Source organism: Uranotaenia lowii, chromosome 2 (assembly GCF_029784155.1).
Source record: "Uranotaenia lowii strain MFRU-FL chromosome 2, ASM2978415v1, whole genome shotgun sequence".
Taxonomy (NCBI): Eukaryota; Metazoa; Arthropoda; class Insecta; order Diptera; family Culicidae; genus Uranotaenia; species Uranotaenia lowii.
In genome coordinates this window covers 283,777,142-283,798,119 of record NC_073692.1, presented here as the reverse complement: position 1 = coordinate 283,798,119, position 20,978 = coordinate 283,777,142, and the positions used below count along the sequence as shown (strand labels likewise).

Genomic DNA, 20,978 nt, shown 5'->3' with positions numbered 1-20,978 from the left:
TACGTTCTAGCTTGGTAAGTTCCTTAAGAGCACATCGAATCGCGAGTAGTTCAGCTGTCATAATGCTTGTTGGCTGATCCAGTCTGAGGCTTATTCGTATGTTACTTTCCTCTTCATAGACTCCTACTCCACAACCTTGGTTTGTCTTGGAGGCGTCTGTGAATATTTTCCTCCACAGGCAATATTCGTTTCGTAAGTACTCCAGTCCCATTTGTCGAATAGTTTCATTAGCCATGTTTTTCTTATTGATAGGCATCCCTTCTATGTGATGGCGTATATCTACTTGCGCATTCTGGGCATGATAAGGTCCGTAAACCCTTTGGACTTCTTCGATATTATCTAAGTATAGCCTTTCTAAGAATGTGTAGTACTTATTATCTAGGCGGTTTTCTTTGTCGAGTTGTATTAATTGTTTGTATACTACATCCTTTCTTCGGAAATGTAAAGAGATTCTTTTTTTTGTGGTTTGGTACCTTTTTAACTTAAGTGGTTCCTCATTCGAAAGGGCTGCTAAGGTGTTTATGGGTGTTGTTTTAGAGCAACCTGTGGCTATTCTTTGACACTGACGGTGGGTCACTTCCAATAATTCTTGGTTTGAGAAACTGGTGTCTGCATATACTGTGCTAGCATATGAAAGATAGTTCCCATAGAGAGCTTTATTGAAAAGAATCATTACTTTCGGTGTGGCTCCTTTTTTAATACTTCCAATGATCTTCAACATGCTTTGCCTCTCTTTTATTTTCTCTTTCATTGTCCTTACGTGAATACCAAAGTTAAGATTATGATCAATGAGTATTCCCAGATATTTGTAAAACCTTACATTTTCTATGTTTACACCTTTAGCTGATAATTTCAAGTCAATGTGTCTTCTTTGAAATATTATAGCTTTCGTCTTGTTCAGGTTCAGTTGGAGGTCCATCATTCTGCTACAATCCATGAAATACTCAATCACTCGTTGTGATTTCTGAATAGCTTCGTTTTGACTATCAGCAAATATTATTTTTACAAAGTCGTCTGCAAATTGTACTGTAACAACATCTGTTTCAACTTCTGCGGAATGCAAAGAAGCGGTATAAATGTTAAACAAGGTCGGTGAAAGGACATCTCCTTGCGGTAAACCTTGTGAAATAGTTGTGTAAGTAGGACCTTGTTCAGTTTGTATTATCAATTTCCTGTTGTTTAAGAAGTTATAAATCCACGTGCAAACATCCTTATCAAAATCCAGCTCGGTCATTTTTGTAATCAATTTATTCACATTTACGTGATTGAATGCGTTTGTGAAGTCAAAGAAAACTGCTATGCATACTTTTCCTTGTCTTCTACCTTCTTTGATATGATTAGTCACAAATTCCAGGCAGTCTTCGGTAGATCTTTGCTTCCTAAATCCTAAAGAAAGATCTGGTAAAATTTGTTTACTCTGCAGATGATCTTGAATGCGACGTAGGATGATAGAATTGATAGATTTCACTATTGTTGGTAAACAAGCTATCGGTCGATAGTTAGCTACATTGCTTAGGTCCCTACCTGGTTTGGGAATCGGGACTATACGGATTTCTTTCAGGTAGTCTGGTAATGACCCCTTTTCTAGGTACTTGTTAAGTTCGCTAACTATCTTCAGCTTAGTTTCTGTGTTTAGAGTCTTGAGCATTTCGTAAGTTAAACGATCGGTGCCCGGTGCTGAGGTTTTCTTCTTTTTGTTAATTATTTGGTTCCATTCTTCTAACAGAATTCTGTTTTGGGGTGTTATAGGTGTCGAGTTTTCTTGTATCTGGCTTATATCAACAGTCGGTCCAAAATTGATTCTGAGGAATTGTTCTGCGTTTTCTTTAGAAATTAGGATTTTATTATTTTTGGGTTTATTCGTTTCATTGTACTTGAGTCGTCGTACTAACAACCAGTTGGCTTTAGTATTTCGTGGATCGATGTCTTTTGTAATTTCAGAAAGCTTTTCCTTCATAAATTCTTTTTTTTGACGAAGAAACTTAGCGTCAGCCTTTTTCATTTGTATAAGGTTCGTTTCATTTGAAACCATATTGAATTGTCTTCTTGCTTTTTGTTTCTCTTTGTAGAGAACAGTAAGCTGGTCGCACCAATAATATTTAGGTTTATAGGTGCTTATGCCAGAATTGCGTTTCAATGATTCTTGGACCAATTTCCCAAAATTTTCAAATGAGGAGAAATCCTCAGGCTGAATCGACGTTAGTTCCTCATTTATTTTAGTTTTGTTATAAATAAGCCGATCTTTTTTCGCTTTTACTGTAGAGATTTCAATTTCAATTAATAAATGACCTGACCCTCCTAGACTGTGATCTTTTACTTGCCAAAGACACCCATTGAAGAGACTCGGGGAACATAAGGTTAAATCCAGTGCACTGGGAGTAATATTCACGGAAGCTGGTCTAAACGTTTTACTTCCGTCATTTAGTATTAAATATGGTGTATTACACACGATATCATAGACTAGACTCCCTTTATGGTTTGTGGAGTCGCAACCCCAAACTGTGTTGTGAGAATTGAAATCTCCTCCAATTAACACATTGCTTAGTCCACTTATTTCTCTGAACAGACAGTTTAAATACTGAGTAAGCTCAGAATTTGTTATTCTGGGGTTTATGTAGACAGAGATTATATTGAGGTTCAAACTGGGAATGCTTATTCCAACTACCTCAAATAGGTCATATGTGCTCAGTGTAAGATCCAAAAAGTTGTAACAATTTTTTAAATATATACCAACTCCTCCTCCTATTCTGCCATGTCTCAGGTTTAAAATTTTATGATAGCCTGTGAGACTCAAAGAGCTTATTTCATCCTGGTTTCCCCAGATTTCTGATATTAAAGCTGCATCGAACTGTTTTTGTTTAAACGGACTGAATGTTTGGTTATGCGCGGGTACACTCTAAAATGCTTTTACAGAAATGTGTTATTTTTAAGCTAATACACGGTAAAATTGCCATGATTAATCGAAAGAATTATGCACGCTGATATTAGAAAATTGAAAATGGGTTATAAATAACTAAAATTGAAATAATTTAAACCGCGGGTTTGATTTGGGTTCGATGGCAACCTGAAAAACTCAGTTAAGCTACTTGATTGTCAAAGGATTCCACGGCAATCTTCGGTGTACAGTGGGTCGATCCAATCAAACCGTCATGATAAGATTAAATATCAGTTACGAGGATAGGAAAATGCCATTGTATTGTACTTCGATTAGATGGGCTTTAGTTTTTCTAGGACTGCTCTTCGTTCAAGTGTAGTATCTATGGTTCAGATGAGAATTTTGAACAGGTTTGCTTAAATTCGATTTGAGTGGCAGTCTTCTCAAATTAAGGTTTATGCAAGAATATTCAACCATTCAAGATTTTTGTGTTTTGTTTCACGTGTCAAAGGCTGTCAATTGACACAACACACATTTTGACATCCAACGAGGTGGAAATGGTGAAAATTTATTGCGTGCGCGCTTGATACGTCCATGATCCATAATTTTTTGATATTTTTAATATCATTCTTCGCTTGCTGAAATTGATTTATTTCCCAAAGGTAACTTATAGATTTGCTGCTTGATCATATCGGGGCCAAAAGCTGCTTAAAGAATCCTGAGCTGAGTAGCCGTTTATTGCGTCAATCATGCCCAGAGGTACGTTCGTGTGTGTGTATGGCTTAGCCAAGTTCCCGTAACAGGATGCTTTTACTATTTTTATAGTCATTGTTACATTTTTCAGGAAAATACGTAAACCATAAAGGACGTAATCGCCATTTTACCAGCGCTGAGGAATTAGAGGCTGAACGGAAAAACGAGGAACAGAAGAAAAAGTAAGCTATCTGGTACCTTAACCTTAAGTTCATACATTTTACTTACTGTAAACTGTATAAGGTTTATTATCAAAATCGTAAGCTCCCATTATCAAAGATAATTTTAGACTTTGAAAACACTTAACAACTTGCAAGTTTCAAGGAACTAATTTAAAATGCATGCAAATTACTATTTTATTTGAAAATGACAAACTTAAATAATCACTTTATGATTCGCTGATCTATTTCGGGGAGGAAAATAATCAAATGTTTTAAAAGAAAATTCGCCAATTTGGCAGTTGTTAAAAACACAATGTCAAAAAGAAATACTAGCGTATGTTTGGTGATAGTATTTATTAACAATCATTCTGCAATATTCCTGCACTTTAATTGTTCAATCTGGGTACTAAATTTATCTGCTTTCCTGTATCGCAGATGGCGCGACACCCGGGAGGAATCTTCCGAAGCGGAGGAGGACGACGAGGAGGGAAGTGAGAAGGATAGTGACGAATCTGAGGAGGAATCTGAGGATGACAAAAAAGGCGCCAGTTCCCTGATCGAGATCAGCAACCCCAACCGACAACCGAAGAAGGCCTTCGTAAAGACCAACGCCCTGGAGGCCGGTGCTGCTGCCGAGGATGAATCGTCTTCATCGCTGAGCCGCCGCGAGAGGGAGCAAATCGAGAAACAACGCGCACAGGCGGCCTACCAAAAGCGACACGCCGAGGGTAAAACGTCGCAAGCTAAGGCGGATTTGGCTCGGCTGGCCATAATCAAGCAGCATCGCGCGGAGGCAGCCGCTAGACGAGAGGCGGAGAAAAAGGGTAATTTCATTGTTTTATTTTTGCTTATTAGTTATAAAAGTATTTATTTTTCATTTTTCAGCGAAAGAAAGTAAAACATAAGTGAAAGTAGATTGAATGTAATCTATAAATTCACTGAGAGCGATTGATAATTGAGGGATTTGAGCCAAAGGAGGAGCGATCATCTGCAGAACATCAGTACATGTAACGTGATTTCCACTCCTTTGATTTCGAATTTCACAATCCCTATGCATATTGCTGCGATAAATTTTGATATAAATTAAATTTTTAGAATATGGTCTTTTATTGTCAAGTGCGATGTTTAGCAACCATTTCTGAAAGATGGATAATGTTACGGATGAAATCTTACTATTATCCACTTTCCATCCGTCACATTATAGTTCAAACTGATTAGCACTAAAATAACGAGTTGCACTACTTATGGAATGTAAACTAACCCAAACGTCATTGAAGGTTCAATAAAATATCACTAAAATCCAACGTTTCAAGTCTTTTTTATTTTCTATTCTGGCAAGGTAAAGTTAAACCTAAAAGAGTTATCTGATTGGTAGCAAGGATCAATTTTCGTAATTGTCGATTTTGGCCCCTCCCGTTTTTCTGATCCAGCGTCATCAGTTTTGCTTTCGTTGTCCTCGAGTTGAATGTTGGAGAAATTGAACCGAAAAGTTTTATCTTCGGTTAGTATAGCGGCTTTCTTTACAAAGTGATACTTCGCTTTCTTTTTGGGGGCATCGAACCCAAGACTATCGGCCCGCAAGGCCATTTTTGCCTCTTCATCGGCCATCTTTTTACGGTAATCTCCAAAACTGGAACGCATAATTTGGCGCTTTTTAATCAGCGGTTGGTTTGGAGACTTCAAGGTGTTAATTAGTTTGAGTGTGTCTTCAACTGAAATGATTAAAAATATTACATTAGATTATAACGGTAACATTATAATTAACTGTTTTATAAAACTTAAAAAAATAATGAAAAAAATACACGAGATCTTGAAAGAAATTGAATCTGCGGCACAGAAGACTTGACTTAAAAACATTGAAGATGTGGCGACTTATATTGAAGTACGAACTTAATGAAAATCATTTTTCATTTTACCATTTGATATGGTCAGTTCTCCGAAATAATGTACAAGAAGGCGTCTTCATTTACAGAAGCGAACGAGACTATAGAAATTTCTACTACAGAAAGCGCCCTTTAACCCGGCCCTGGGACCGTATCAACAAACGGTATAAAAATTGGCTACATAAATACCGACCTTTCTTATTATTCTCTCGTATATGGGGAGCGTTGAGGCTGTTTTCGAGTTGCTGAACACACCAGTACAGTTCCAGCTCGAACTGGATGTTAGATTCGGTCAGTTCCGTTCCGCTGGACTGTCCATTGCTACTGCTGGTAGAGGATAATGCTGCCGTTGATGATGATGGTCTGCTGTGCGAGGACAGAGAACTCGATGTCGGAATAGACTTAAGTTTGCCGGTGCCTTTGTGCAGTCTAGCCTTTGGTGGTGCCATTTTTACAGATCCCTGAGGGTTTTTCTATCGTTAGAAGCTTGAATTTTCACAATAGGAGCTGATTTGTTCTTAAAAATCCAATATTTTTGGTTGGTTTTAACGAAATTCTTTTTTTTTTTTTTTTCTTTGCTTTTTGGACTGGGACCAAGGTTGGTCCATCTCGTCTGTATTTTTGTGTATTCATGATCATGTTGTTTCCGACGTCTTGTCGGTTTCTAGATTTGAATGTTCACTTCTTTTAAGAAATTTGTTATTTCTTTCATATCCATTTCACATTCGTCTCTGAATATATTTTCCAGGGGTTTAACATATTCTAAGCAATTGTATTTATTGCGTATTTGGTTGTATTTCGTGCAGTAGTATAAAATGTGTCTTATATCCTCTGTTTCATCACAGTGTTCACATCGATCGTGTTCCTCGATGCCCCAGCGCGCTAGTCTTTCTTTCGTACTCGTGTGTTCGCTTCTGATTCTGCTTAGCATTTTGACTTCTCTTGCATTTAGGTTCAAGGTTTCTGACCAAATATTTTTGTTTGGTTGTTTGTTTATCTTGTGATGTAGTTTTCCTCGTTTTTCGGATTGTATCGTGTAAAAGTTTTTCCAATCTGTCCAAACTTCTTTTTGACTGACTATGATAGCATCATCTCTCGTGATTCCATGGAATTCTGACTGTCTCTCATGCGTTGTGTTGACTGCTGCTTCATCGGCTTTTTCATTTCCTAGTATACCCTGATGGCTTGGTATCCACTGGATTCGTATCTCTGCGTTACTTTCTAGTAGTTCCTTATATATTTCCCAAACAATATAGTTCTCTTTTTGAATTTTTTCGTTGAGGATGCTGTCACAGGCACTTTTTGAATCAGTGAGGATTACCGCTTTGTCATATTTGTTCCTTTTGATTAATTCTAATGCTTGCATAATCGCAAAAAGTTCTGCGTTAGTGATGGTAAAGTTATCGTTCAGCTTTTTCGCAATTGTTTCGGTTCTGTCCTCATCATATATTGCATAGGCTGTTCCTGCTGCCGTTTTTGATGCGTCAGTGTAAACTTTTTTGAAGAATTTATACTTTGCTTCCATTTTTTCCCGAAATATTGTTTGCCAGACCTTAGCAGGGATCGATTGTTTTTTAACTTGGTTCTCTTCTTCCAGTGTATGTTTCACAATTCTTCTAAGATTCAGTCCTCCATAAAATTGCAGTCTTCTTTTTTTGTCTATGTCTTTATCCGAAGGGTGTACTTGGAATATTAGGTCCCTATGCTTGTCGGCCACTTCAGTTAAAAATGATCCGTTTGGGATTTCTCGTGCCAGCGTGTCACTTACAAACTTGAGCAATGGATTTCGACTGTATACAATTTTTATAACATCCATTTTAGCCAATCCTTCCCTTCTGAAACTTAACGGCATCTGTCCAGTATCGGCTAACATTACATTTATAGGAGTACTTTTAAGATATCCCATAGAGATTCTGATGTAGGCGTTCTGTATAACCTGTAGCTTATTGAGATTCGACCTAGCCGCGTTTCCATATATCACAGCTCCGTATTCCATTCTACTTCTTAACACTGCATTGCTGACCTTTATTAATGTTTTAGGGTTTGCTCCTACATTTTTCCTAGCTAACAACTTAAGTAGCCCTATTTTTTGTGCTGCCTTGTCCCGCATTGTTTCTATGTGTTTTCGGTGTAGCAGTGCTCTGTCCAAAGTATAACCCAAGTATACGTGTGTGTTAACTATCTTTATGTTAGTTCCTCGAATTTTTAGTTTAATGTGATCTATTTTTTTCTTCGTAAAAGGGATCATTGCTGACTTCTGCGGACTTATACTTAAGTTCAGGTCTTCCAGTGACCGTAATAATTTCTCTACAAAGATGTTCAGATTCTCCACCGCTTCTTGGATGTTGTTCCCTTTCCCGACTACCGCAAAGTCGTCTGCGTACTGAATCAGCTTGCACTGCTCGTCTTGTATTTCATGTAGTGACGCTGTGTAAAGGTTGAACAGCACCGGGGATAAGGGACAACCCTGCGGTAGCCCTTCGCTGATCTCCATTTCTACTTTCCCTGTTATGGTTTCCAGTGTCATAACTCTGCTTCTAAGGTATTGGTATAACCAATTGAGTATCCTTCGTGGCATCTGCATTTCTGTTAATTTTCCCAATAATATGTTTGTGCTAACTGAATCATAAGCTCCTTTGACATCGATAAAAACTACGGCACTTTCTTTCATTTGTTCTTTGGCTTCTAATACTTCATTAATCACGTAATTAATACATGAGATTGCTGACCTGTTTTCTCGGAATCCGAAGGACAATTTTGGGATCAATTCTTTCATATTAGCTAATTCTACCACTCTATTCTTGACAACTGCATTGATTAGTTTAATCTCTACGTTCATAAGAGCAATTGGTCGCTTTGAATTAGGCAGAGCTGGGTCTATTCCTGGTTTTGGTAACAGCCTAATATCAGATGTCCTCCATCTTTCAGGGATCTTGCCTTCAACGAAAACTCTATTCAGCATTTCAAAGACTTTCAGAACTATTCCTCTATCTAATTTTTTTAACATGCCATAAGATATCCCGTTTTCCCCAGGTGCCGAGAAATTTTTTCTACTTCTGAGTGCCTCGCTTAGTTCATCGTACTGTATCGCCATCTCATGTTCTTCGTGTTGGTTATTATTAGTCTCCAAAGGTTCAGCTATTCTATTCAGTTTATTGCCAAAGTAATGATTCATAATTACCTGCCCTTCGTCGAATTCCATTTCCGAGATTTTTCTATTTTTTCCCATCAGCGCTGAGTCTATTCCTTTAATAATGTTCCATAACTGTCGGCTGGGTGTTGTTTCATCTACTAGTTCCATCAATTCCTGAACGTACTTCCTTTTGGTTCTTCTGACAATTTTTTTAAACTCTGCTCTTATCTTTTGGAGCCTGATGTAGTTTGTTTGAGACCTGCTTTTGTTGTATTCTTTTAGGACTTCTCTTTTTTGTTTGTAGCTCTCCTCTATTTCCTCCGACCACCACCGTTTTAAGTAGTTCGCTTTCTTATTGTCTACCACGTAGCTTGCTTTTTCGACAGCTTCTTCGAAAATTCCAACCATTTCGTCTGGGTTGTAGATATATTGTGGTCTAATACTATTAATGGAATCCACTACTTTTTGCTGGTTGATTTTCTTTCTTTTCCCACTTGCTATGGGGAATGCTCCTCCTATTTCCATAGCGATGACGAAGTGAGGGCTTTCAAAGCTCTCTTCTTTTACAGCCCAATTACACTGCTGAGCAATACCTGCTGTGGCCAGGCTTAGATCGATCGCTGAGTCTCGACCTCCAATGGGAGTCAATTTAGTTGCAGCCCCGTCATTCATCATAATCAATTTTGATTCAATTACTAGCTGGTAGATAAGGTTCCCTCTTGCACAGTTGTCAAACATTGGACTCCAAGATACGTGGTGTGCATTCAAGTCCGCTCCTACAACAATCTCTCCAGTCAAATTTTCTAAAAAACTAAAAAGTCTCTCAAACTTTGATTTAAGCTCAGTGTTAAGGCTCCCTCCAGGGGGTAAATATATGGATATAACATTCATTATTTTTAGATTTCCTTTGTTTAGTTTGATCGTTATTCCTACCATTTCTATTGGGAATATTTCAGGAGTTTTTAGTACTTGATAGTTGAGGCCCTGCCTCACCAGTACTCCGACACCGCCATACCCTTCTTCACGGCATTTGGATATTAATTCGAAGTCTTTCATTTGGAAGTTTTCAGATCGTTTCAACCAAATTTCCTGCAAAATCGCTATATCGACGTCATTCTTCTTCATACACGCGTAAAGTTCTTCTCTCTTTTCTAGGGGTCTAATGCTCTGAATATTATTCTGGATTATATTTAGTCTTTTAGATTCCATTTTGATTTTCTTGGTCTATTCTTTCGGAAATATCCGTTTCTAATATTTTGTTTAATTCTTCGTATATCTCTAGGATCAATTGGTCCGTTTCTATTTCAGTGCGCTCCCCTTTTAATTTGTGTATAATTCGGTCTCTTAGTTCTTTCAGGGTTGTCAACCAAGGGTTTGGTCTCAAAAGTTTCATCATCTCCTTTCGCAGTTGTTCAATGAACCGCTCTACTTCCGTTGCCTTCTGTATGTTTCCTGACCATTCTCTCCCTGGGCTTTTTTGGCTTCTTTCAATTGAGGTGTTTTTGACAACGTCTGTCCAAAGCTTTTGCGCTCTATCTCGGTGTTTTTGACGCTTTACTCTATCCCTATTGGGTACGTAGGATGGGCCGACTTCATCCTGCGTAATTATTGGAGAGTCCTCTTCTTCCAGAATTGCGAATCGGTTTTTTGCTAGTACATTTGTTTTGGCTTCTGTATATGTAATATTCTTACTCATCATTTCTTTCATTATAGTTTTCCTCTTCGATCTTTCGGGGCATGTCTTTTCCGATGCCAGGTGTCCTCCTTTGCAGTTTATGCACACAGTATCCTGGTCACAATCTGCTGTTTTGTGTGCTTTTCCGCAATTTTCGCATCTTCCTTTTGCATCTCTGCATAACGCTGTTTTGTGGCCAAACCTCCAACAGTTTCCACACTGTTTAACCGGAAAAATGTAGAGCTCCACAAAAAAATTGCATCCGAAAATTTTTACTGAGTTTAATTTTTCTTTGCCTTGGACAGTAACTTTCAGATTGGTTGTGTTTACTAGCTGTTTTTTTTCGTTTAACCTTTTGGTCCTCTCAATCTTCAGAATTCTCTGTTCCGTTTCGATATCCTTGGGTTCTACATCGAAGTCCAATGGAACCCCTTTGATGAACCATATCGTTTCCTTATTTGCTCCGGGAATAAAAATTTTTGCGTTATTAGAATCTAATTTCATTTTGATCATACCTGAGTAGTCCTTCTTATCCTGTAGAATGATCTTGTATCTAAATTTTCCGATTTTAAATATCTCATTTGTTTTGAATCCCTTTCCGTAGAGTAACTTTCCTAGTTCGACCGGGTGTTTGGGATATTTATCCAATGCTTCTTGTGTAAAGTGTATCGGTTCGACGTATACCGTGTCCGACACCTCACCTTCTTTCTCATTTATTTCTTTCCTTTGTGTATTCGATATCATTCCAGCCTTCAACTTTCCTTGGGATGATGTTGCTTCATTTGTCTGCGAAACTCTTCTTTTCATTTGTGTTGTTGTTGTTCTTTGTGGCATGTTGTCCGCTTGACTACGTGTCAGCCTGCCTTGATTTCTTGTCGTCATTTCTTTTTGATCTCCTTTATTCTATTTTTTCTCACTTTTCTTGTTAATTTCTTCTTTTCCACTCTTCACTCGATTATCACTGCACTTTTATTTCGTGATAAATTTTTGTCCACTACTGTACTTCTTCACTTCTCGCTTTTAACACGCGGCTAATTAATGGCCGCCATTTTTCCACTTTCACTTGAACTTTTTAAACCATAATCTCGCTCAACACTCGCGTCGAGAGGCACCGAAATTCTCTAATCGTTATTAAATGACCTTCTTCCGATAAGATTTTAATATTTCCAGCGCACAACTCAAGTTTTCACTCGCGTAAAATTGATTTAAATTGGAGCACTATATTCAACGCGACCGATCCACGCAAGCACTCTTCTTCTTCCGAACCCCATTAACGAAATTCGCACGTTGTTTTGATTTTTAAAAAAATCAACAAGGCGTGTTGCAAAAACACACGAATGATTCCGCAAACACACTGAAAGTGAAGAACCAATGATTGCCTACGTTTTAAAGCAAACCTGCTCACATGTTATTCGATGAAGTTGCATACATTCGGGCGTTTAAATTATCAAAGACGACAGTCTCATTACATGCATGATATTCTATTTCGCCTTAATTTTTTAAATCTAAGCAAAGCCAAAGATTTTTTAATTGAATCAAGTGGATGACAGATAACTTTTTTTATGGTTTATTAACAACACTTTACTGTGGTATTCGTATCAGTGATAGATAACGATTTTTTCTTCAATGTGACAAAACCGATTGCAGCACCTCGCAATTTTTTGCCTTTTATTTTGGTTAACATAGTTTTCAAGGATGAGTCCCCTTATATCCGCCATATCATCAGTCGTTTCTAAAAAAAACATATAAAAAATACTGATCGTTGAACAGATAAGTTCCATAAACTAAGGCGTGATATCATCGCTATCATTGCTAATATTTAAGTCACTGTATTTGAAAACGCCTGTCGTTATGTAAGCTTATTTAAACCGATTACTTTTTTGATAATATCGTGGCTTAATGAGTATAAAAAATTATGACTTTTTCACTTTTGTTATTTGTAGCAGAAAAAACTTGGAATCTCTAGGTGGATTCTTTCGTAATCGTTATTTGGAATACTTCATTTGAATCTGCTATTCAATCGTTACTCTGGCAAAGGTGGGGGCGATAGAAGGCGACACGTATCAACGTGAAATCGTCTTAACGAATTTTACTATTTGGTTCGAAGAAACTCTATTGTCAACTGGCAGCGCAAATGGGACGAGGATAAGAAGGGTCGTGTCGTGATTTTGGCTTCACTCGATTATCCCAAAGGTAAGCCTTAAATCATGGTTTAATAGATTGAACTTGAGTCGGGATTTTATTCGTATATTTTCGCGTCTCATGTCCAATCATTATCCCTTAGACGGGATACTCTATCGTTTTGATATTGCTGGCAGCAATTTGTGTGGTTACGGCCAAGGTTACCACGACATCGAGCATATTGTTTAGTCGTGCGAGGTCCAACTTGTCGCCAGAACGAATTTTATAGACTCCCCTAGGGCCCGAGGAAAACTACCCCATGTTCCAGTGAGAGATGTGCTGGCTGTGATAGACTTGGACTACATGTTCGAAATATATCTTTTCCTAAAAACTATTGATCTTCGTCTATAATTTTTTTTTTATTTTCTCATTTCCCTATCTATCTTCTATCTTTTCTTCAATAAGTGAACTAGATATAAGCACACAATTGTAATCAAACAAAACGAGTTTGACTCCTTAAAGCCTAAAGGTATGAGCCGTTTCAAATAAAGAATTTACAAAAAAAAAAAAAATAATAATAATAATCAATCGTTATTCACATATGTTCGGATAAATTTCAAACCAGGTTTTTAACTATTCCTTGTATCAGCCAGTAGCTGATCAAAGCTAAAATATGTATCTATAATGCATGTTAGATAAGTTTTTCTGAAAATATGCAAATAAAGAAACTTACAATTTTAGTTTTACCCATGAGGTTTTCCTCTAGTAGACTGCCTGACCTTAGTGAATTTGTGAGATAGCTCTGGATGTACAACATAACTTAAGGAACAAATCTTGAGCCAATCGTAGAGAGAGGTCGAGTACTTACAGTTTAAGCTATTAAATTAACGTCTCTGGCAAGTTTTAAATCTAAACTCGCTAGAAACGCCGATTGAATAGAAAAATAAATTCCATGTAAGAACCTAGCTATGCGCCTGGATGATATGCAAAACCAGAGCAAAAGGGTTTGTCATCAGAAAACGATACAGCGAATTTCAGTCTTCCTCCCCTATAGGGTTTGTCAATGTTTTTCGTTTGATCTGAGGTTTCACTTAACCGAGGTGGTCTGTCCCCCGACAAGCTCTGGTAAGTGTAATGTTCCACCTAAATCACTCCTGATATGTTCAAAACTCACCCCGTTAAACAAGCCCCATCTCTTCGACTCTACTACACTCTCAACTCAGCGCACTCGTTCCACGTCAAGGATGTTACTCAATTCGGGATGCCACATCCTCCCCACAATGCAAAAGTTATCGTATTCACCTCTAAACACTAAACTGCTGTACGCGAACGGTTCTAACAATACACACAAAACTTTCGAGGCCGGAATTTAGCAAAATTTTGCTCAAATTTGACCAGCTAGAATCTTAGCAATCAATTTAGCAATATTTTTTAACTAAAATTTTAGCAAACAGGAAAAAAGTTAGCCGCCGCAGTTTTTACTCAAATTTCTAGCAAAAACCGGAGAAAAAGATTTCCCGGATCCGTAATTTAATGTTTTGTTATTTTTTCTCTGGAGAATCAGGGGAATGTTTGATTATTGAATAGAATACACAAATTTCATTCACTTATTATTTATTTTTCATATTTTTAAATTTTATTTTCACACTTTTCGTAAAATGGAAGTTCCGATCCTGGGAACGCATGCCACCTTCATCAAAGAAAGCACCGGGGTGTTTGCCGGATGCAGCTTGTTGAAATTCCAGTTGTGGTTCTTCTTCATTGCCGGACTGTTGCGGGTTTCATGTTGCAGTTTTAACCTGGTAGAAAAAAAAACAAACACACAAATTAGTAATTAAAAAATTGAAGAATCTGAACACATTAAGATCGGACCTTACACACAAAATTTTCGAGGTCGGAAATTAGCAAAATTTTGCTCAAATTTGACCAGCTAAAAAGTTAGCAATGAAATTAGCAATTTTTTCTAACTGAAATTTTAGCAAAATAGTGGAAAAGTGTCCGGACTAAATTTTTACTAATTTTTCAGCATATAAAATTATTTTAGCTAAAATTTAAGCAAAAATTTATTGACCCCCAAAAATTACTAGAATTTTAGTTAATTTTAAATTTCGAATAATCCGTTGTGAATCTGTTCAAAAATGAATATATGTATAATGGCATTTCGATTATTTTCATTTTATTTTATATTTTATAAAGTATTCTCAATTCATGTACAATTTCAAACACCCGCTTAGGTGGGGAGTAGTTACAAGGCCTTGAAGTACAACAACGCAATGAACACAACCGGTCGAAGGCTGTTGTTTTTCACCTCCCGCTGGTATTTTTCGAAACATAATGGCGTTTCACGAATACTGAAGATATTGATTTATGAACCAAAGCTTTTGCGTCCTCCGGTATCTGAGAATTGAAAAACAAAATAAATTACTAGTCATCCTGAACAGATCAAGACACATTTCAGATGAATATTTTAGATTCTATTTTAGAGAGGAAGGTTTCAAATGGGTTTCAGCTTTCGGGCTTTTATTTATAAACTCATTAATTATGGTTGACCCTTAAATTTTCCAATCGATAATTAAAATCTGTCAATAGACAAACAAAAAAGACTAAAGAAAAGGAAGAAAAGTAAAACAATAGGACAAAAAACCACTTTCAAGAAAACACGCTTTAAAGTTTCTGTGTGTTGCGATTTTCCATGTTTTTTTATAAAGTTGTAGTTTCGATCGATCAAAAAAGCATCAGAGTAGAATTAAGGAAATCCTAAATTGGCATATCAGTTAGATTTTAATTCAAAGAATTGTAAAGCATTTTCTAATCTCAATAGAGCAGTTTTTCGCTCATACTGGTGTGGCTCTTAGAGCCTTATTTTTTATTAGGATATTAACCTTAAAAAACATTTAACTTACCCTTTTTCTTCTTGTGATACCAAAAACGAAGCCGTTGATTCTTTGTTGGTTATAATAGATTCGCACAGAGGATTTTGTTAAAGTTCTCACTCTTGTTAATTCCAATCTGCGAATGAAGAAATTAATTTAGCAACATACATCGTTCAATAAAATCAATTAATTACCGTTTTTCATGCTGAGCTCCAAAAGATGTTTGAATTTTGAAAATCTGAAATAATGGAAAAAAAATTCTTTCAAATTCAAGGTCAAAACAGATTTAAAAACTGGTATCAATAAGGTAACTGAGAACGTCTTGATGATTGTTTGGGAGAGGCACATTATTGATTGAGCAATTTAAATTAATTCAAAAGAATTTAGGTACCAACCTTGAGCCATGTTTCTCTTTTTGGCGAACACGGAAACCCTAACTCCGGCAACGATTTTGCGTATCGCGGTCCTGCACGATCCCATAGAAAATCCTTCTTATTATCAACCGGTGGTTCAGTCCATTTCCAAGTTGGTAGATGCCAACTGATTGGGGCCAAATATCCACCGATATCGGCAGAACATTAATATGATTAACAGCTAACAACGAGCCGGGGCAGAAAAAAATGATGATCTGCAATTAAAGGAAACATGAAATAATAAAAAAAACATACTTAAATTCAAATTTTCTTTTAGCTCTTTAATTGTATTTGTTGATTTATTACAATTAAAGAGCTAAAAGAAAATTTGAATTTAACATTAAGCATGAAATGCAACACAAATCCAGAATGGCTTTCCTCCTATTTTTCGGTTTATCTACAGTCCATTTTGCACTTACTTATTTTTCGATTTTATTTTGTTGGTTTCGGTACAACCCTTCCGAACAAGTTTTTTTTTCCGAAAAGTTGGCCTTCGGTGTGGCCACCCAGGTGGGGTACTCTTAAGAAGCTGGTTGATTTCCGTTTTGCCTTGGAAATCTTAGAGGCCATTCTGCATCCTCCTCCTCCTCCTTCGCTCGTAGCTGGTGCGGGAATCTTTGAAGACGACATCGATGACGTATAGAGGAAACGGCGACGGCAGCAGTAGAAAGGACGGACGGACACCAGTCCGGATCATACGTCGGAAGCATCAGCAACAGGTTTAACAGCGCCAACTATGGCAATATCATGATGATCGGTGGAGCGTAAACGGAAGGTCTTAAAGGTGGTCAAACCGGAGAGGTAGGTGGAGGTAGGGGTAACGATGGACAGCAGCAGCTCCGCAGCAGCAAGTTCGAATAGTATACTCACCCAAATCGGGCGGGCGATCACCCGTCTTCTACCGACGGGATTCCTCACGGACACTCAAAACCACCGTCCACAGCGGCCCGTACTATCTGATGCCAGAACCACCAGGTGAAAACGGAATGCAATTGTTCCGAAAACGCTAGCGTTCTGTAAACGTTTTGAAATCGCGACCGACCGATAAGAAAACAAAAATAAAAATTCCCGTACGGAACGCTCATCGCGGTTCGTGTACAAACTAAAAGTTCGAGCCCATGCTACTGTAAATACTAAAATTAGTAGCAAATGGGTTATTTTTACTCAAATTGAGCAAAATGCAAGAAGAAATCAGAAAGTGCTAACTCAACAGTAAAAAAATATTTTTGCTAACGGAAAGTAACAGCGAATTTTTGCTAAGTGGAGCCCCGAAAGTTTTGTGTGTACCTGTAAGCATTCGGTGTTGATTCAGCTACAATTTCGTCGTGGAGTTGGCCACCACAAGAACCACCACCAACGAACATCCGGAACCGCACTTAATCGCGACAGCTTTTTGTTTTTCTCCCAACTGGCGCGGCGGCTGCTGTCTGTGAACAAAGCGGCTGAAAAACCTTCGTTTTACTAAAATAAAGTAAAATGACCTTTTTTATTACTAAAATGAAGTAAATGTAGCTTTTTGCTAACTGAACAGTAAAAAAATATTTTTGCTAACGGAAAGTAACAGCGAAATTTTGCTAAGTGGAGCCCCGAAAGTTTTGTGTGTAGTCTACACTGTATCACGACCTCTAACAGTTCACCTTTGAATAGGTTACGTTCCATAAATTCGCGTTCGTTCGTTACAGGCAAATGGCTCACATCCTCCCGCTCGTGAAATGTCTGAGAATTCAATCATATCACATCTCCGCTGTTTTCAAATCCATAATAGTTTTCTTCCAGTACTCTACTACGTTGTACTTTTTTGGTAAGCTAAATCATGTCACGGTTCTACGAAGTTTACATCTCATGCAACCGATCGCCTCCTCTAATGCTGCTTTTTAAAAATCTGTTATTCCTATTTAATCAAATATTCTTCTCATATTTGTACCCGTTGCTGTGATAGGTTATTACAGTAGCCCCTCATCACTTTTCACAAACTGCTCAGCCGGTAAAGTATTTGTGGAAAGCATACGAGATTTGAAATTTTTACTTTCGACAATCCAGCTCACCACAGTCTTCAACCTACAATATGATCTTTTTCTTCAAAGCATGTGTGATGCACCTATATCTCATCGGTAAACTTCTGATTCAAACCCAAACAAAACTAAAGAAAATTAAATGTGGTGAACTAAGATTTTTTTTAAACATATTGTACGCTTTCTTCTAGTTACATTTCTAAGGTTTGATAACTCATACAAATCTTTAAAATTTTCCGGGATAATCAACCAAAGTCCTATAAATTCAATTTAAATGATATGTTATTGACTAATGACTTTAAATTACACAAAACTTTCAGTCAAACTTTCATCAAACGTTCACTCTAGCTATTACTGTTGCGATAAAAACTCAACGCAATTTTTCAAAATCATATCGTTTGTGACCTGAGATGGTGCCCAGTAAAACAAATAAGAAATAGTGAAAGAAACACAACAATAACTCCTCTTCCTGCAAATCTAGTGATAAAATCCACAAACTACCACTCCGTTTTCTACCCATTTGAATCAAATGTTCTTTATGTTTTATACTACAAAACATTCTCTTTTCTTTATTTTACATATCAATTAAATTGCTATGCAGAATGTCCCGACAATTCAGCCTACCTTTGCGATCCGCAATATTTTGGTGACGAATTTCCATCTGAGAATCTGCACCCCGCTCGGCTGATATGGAGTGACCTCACCGCTCATGAAGATGTCTAAAGATATTTGTTTGTCACATTTGCTCTGTGTTACTTCATTTGGCAAATTTTATCAGAGCAGAGTCAATTTCCAGCAATATTTTTTTTTAAATTCGTTTAAGAGAATTCTTCTTCCGACAATATCAGCTGTTTTGTGCTTTGTTTTTCTGCACTGCACACTGAAACAATATGTACTTTGAAACATAAAAGCATCGACTGAGATAAATTCATTTTCATATTTATTCATCGATCAGTTTATTATTAAATGATTTCCATAATCTTTTAGGTTTTTTACAATATTTACAAATGTTTCAACAATTCCAGTAATATTATTGCACCACGCCTAAATTTTACTTCGGAAGTCCGGACTGTCGACATCTGACAAACAAAAATGATGTGCTAGATTGCCTGAAATCTGTGTTTTGATGAAAGTTTACCAACGAAGCTTCTAAAAATGTGTTTTTAATGCACAATTGTTGCTTGGTAATGAGCTCTACTCAATATTTTCAACACGTTTCTTGGCAAGGAGTGATACTGGCTTTCAAGATGTTTTTTTCTTGGATCTGTCCAGCGAAACACCCATAGCGATGGGCTTCACTCTACTCAAGGCATTGAACATTTTTCTTGGCAAGGAGCTTAACTCTACTTAAGACATTCAATTATCTATTTTGATACGCGAAACATCCTTGGCAATGAGCTCAACTCTACTCAAGGTATTAAACATTTTTCTTGGCAAGGAGCTAAACTCTACTCAAGATGTTTAATTATCTGTTTCGATCAGCAATATATCCTTGGTTGCCTTGGTAATGAGCTTGACTCTACTCAAGGTATAACACATTTTTCTTGGCAAGGAGCTAAAACTCTACTCAAGATATTTATTTGTTTGTTTTGATCACAGAAATATTCATGGCAACGAACTCAACTCTACTCAAGGTATTAAACATTTTTCTTGGCAAGGAGCAAAACTCTACTCAAGATGTTTAATGATCTGTATTGATAAGCGAAATATCCTTGGCAAGGAGCTTTACTCTACTCAAGGCATCAAACAGTTTTCTTGGCAAGGAGCTTAACTCTACTCAAGATGTTTAAATCTTCGCTTGACGTTCGCTTTAATTCATAAAAATACTTATATCTCGGCAAGGAGCTAAACTCTACTCGAGATTGTCGTAACCTTCATTAGTTTCAAACAATTCTGTTATCAAGTCCTTGGCAAGGAGCTTAACTCTACTCAAGGCTTGTTATGTAATATAGACTGAACTTCATTCAAGTGTTACATATAGTTCTTGGCAAGGAGCTGAACTCTACTCAAGAAACCATATGGTTATGATGCTGTGTTTGTTTATGAGTAAATCTCGACTCGAGTTGATCGGTTAAAACTTTAACAAATAATTATTACTATCGTAATGTACCACAATTAATTCCAATTGAATTGCAAACATGTGTATGAAAATAAAATTTTATTAGTTTGTTTTTTTTTTTTTGTTCATCTCTTATACTCAAATAAACAATTAAAATAAAATAAAACAATGTTTGAAATTGTATACATCTGAATAAATATTCAATAGTAGACTATAAACTATTAACCGGTTGAATAAAATATTTTCTTATCAAATCAAAAACCACTAACAACGAATTTTCCTCAGAATAACCACATCGCATTTTACATGAGAATGTTGAACGTTGATTATTTCAGGTGTATTTATTTTATTTCAGCTTAAAACAAATGGAAACGATACCTGATATTTTGTTCAGTGTCATAAAAATCTCCAGCATAGATTTTCCTAATTGTTTTCGCGAAAATACCTTTTCTCAAGAAGTTTTGGGACAACATACCATTTCTCCATGATTTCCTATTCCTCCTGGCAGGATCGCCAATGTAATGTTCCACCTAAATCACTCCTGATATGTTCAAAACTCACCCCGTTAAACAAGCCCCATCTCTTCGACTCTACTACACTCTCAACTCAGCGCACTCGTTCCACGTCAAGGATGTCAAGGATTAATTTATGGATCTTGTGTCAACCTGATGGCTAGGATAAACCGAGACCTCAGAAACTCAGAGCTCGGATAAGCGGGGTTCTGCTGTTGACCGTTCCTCCTGACTTATTGGATAAATGGTCTCAATGTACTTTTGTAGGTGTCGCGGGATATGGTAACCGTAGCCTAAATGCGAGTTATGTGCTACTTTCTTTTCTGGGATTTTCATCCAGGGATGATTCATCCCGAAGTTATAAGCTGCGCCAAATGCGAGCTATGTGCTGAGCCAAATGGGCTGCGCCGGAGTGTGAACTAAGTGCTGCGCCTGAATTTTCAAAAGAGTAGAGACTAACGTTAAAAAAACGAAAACCGAGAGATTTTAAGTAATTCAAACACTGACA

At 37.1% G+C, this 20,978-nt stretch overlaps 2 protein-coding genes and 1 long non-coding RNA gene across 4 annotated transcripts; 1 reads left to right on the top strand and 2 right to left on the bottom strand.

The window, feature by feature from the left end:
- Positions 1-3,407: 3,407 nt before the first annotated feature.
- LOC129745418 (28 kDa heat- and acid-stable phosphoprotein-like) lies at positions 3,408-5,093 on the top strand. The gene is made up of 4 exons (XM_055738488.1): positions 3,408-3,634; positions 3,720-3,810; positions 4,225-4,613; positions 4,675-5,093. Exons 1-4 carry the CDS (start codon positions 3,625-3,627, stop codon positions 4,692-4,694), a joined length of 510 nt encoding a protein of 169 aa, XP_055594463.1. The 5' UTR covers positions 3,408-3,624; the 3' UTR covers positions 4,695-5,093.
- LOC129745417 (UPF0488 protein CG14286-like) lies at positions 5,092-12,995 on the bottom strand. 2 transcript variants are annotated; one of them, XM_055738487.1, is made up of 2 exons: positions 5,866-6,252; positions 5,092-5,501 (listed from the first exon to the last, which is right to left on the bottom strand). In XM_055738487.1, the coding sequence occupies exons 1-2, from the start codon at positions 6,119-6,121 to the stop codon at positions 5,116-5,118; spliced, it is 642 nt and encodes a 213-aa protein (XP_055594462.1). In that variant the 5' UTR covers positions 6,122-6,252; the 3' UTR covers positions 5,092-5,115. The 2 variants fall into 2 exon arrangements, with proteins under 2 accessions (XP_055594462.1, XP_055594461.1); XM_055738486.1 differs by lacking the exon at positions 5,866-6,252 and adding an exon at positions 8,854-12,995 and having other exon boundaries at positions 5,382-5,501.
- Positions 12,996-14,481: 1,486 nt separating this feature from the next.
- LOC129745419 (uncharacterized) lies at positions 14,482-16,093 on the bottom strand. Its single transcript, XR_008737128.1, has 4 exons — positions 15,870-16,093; positions 15,669-15,712; positions 15,505-15,610; positions 14,482-14,998 (listed from the first exon to the last, which is right to left on the bottom strand). It is a non-coding gene; the product is annotated as an uncharacterized LOC129745419 (long non-coding RNA).
- Between the last annotated feature and the right edge of the window lie 4,885 nt (positions 16,094-20,978).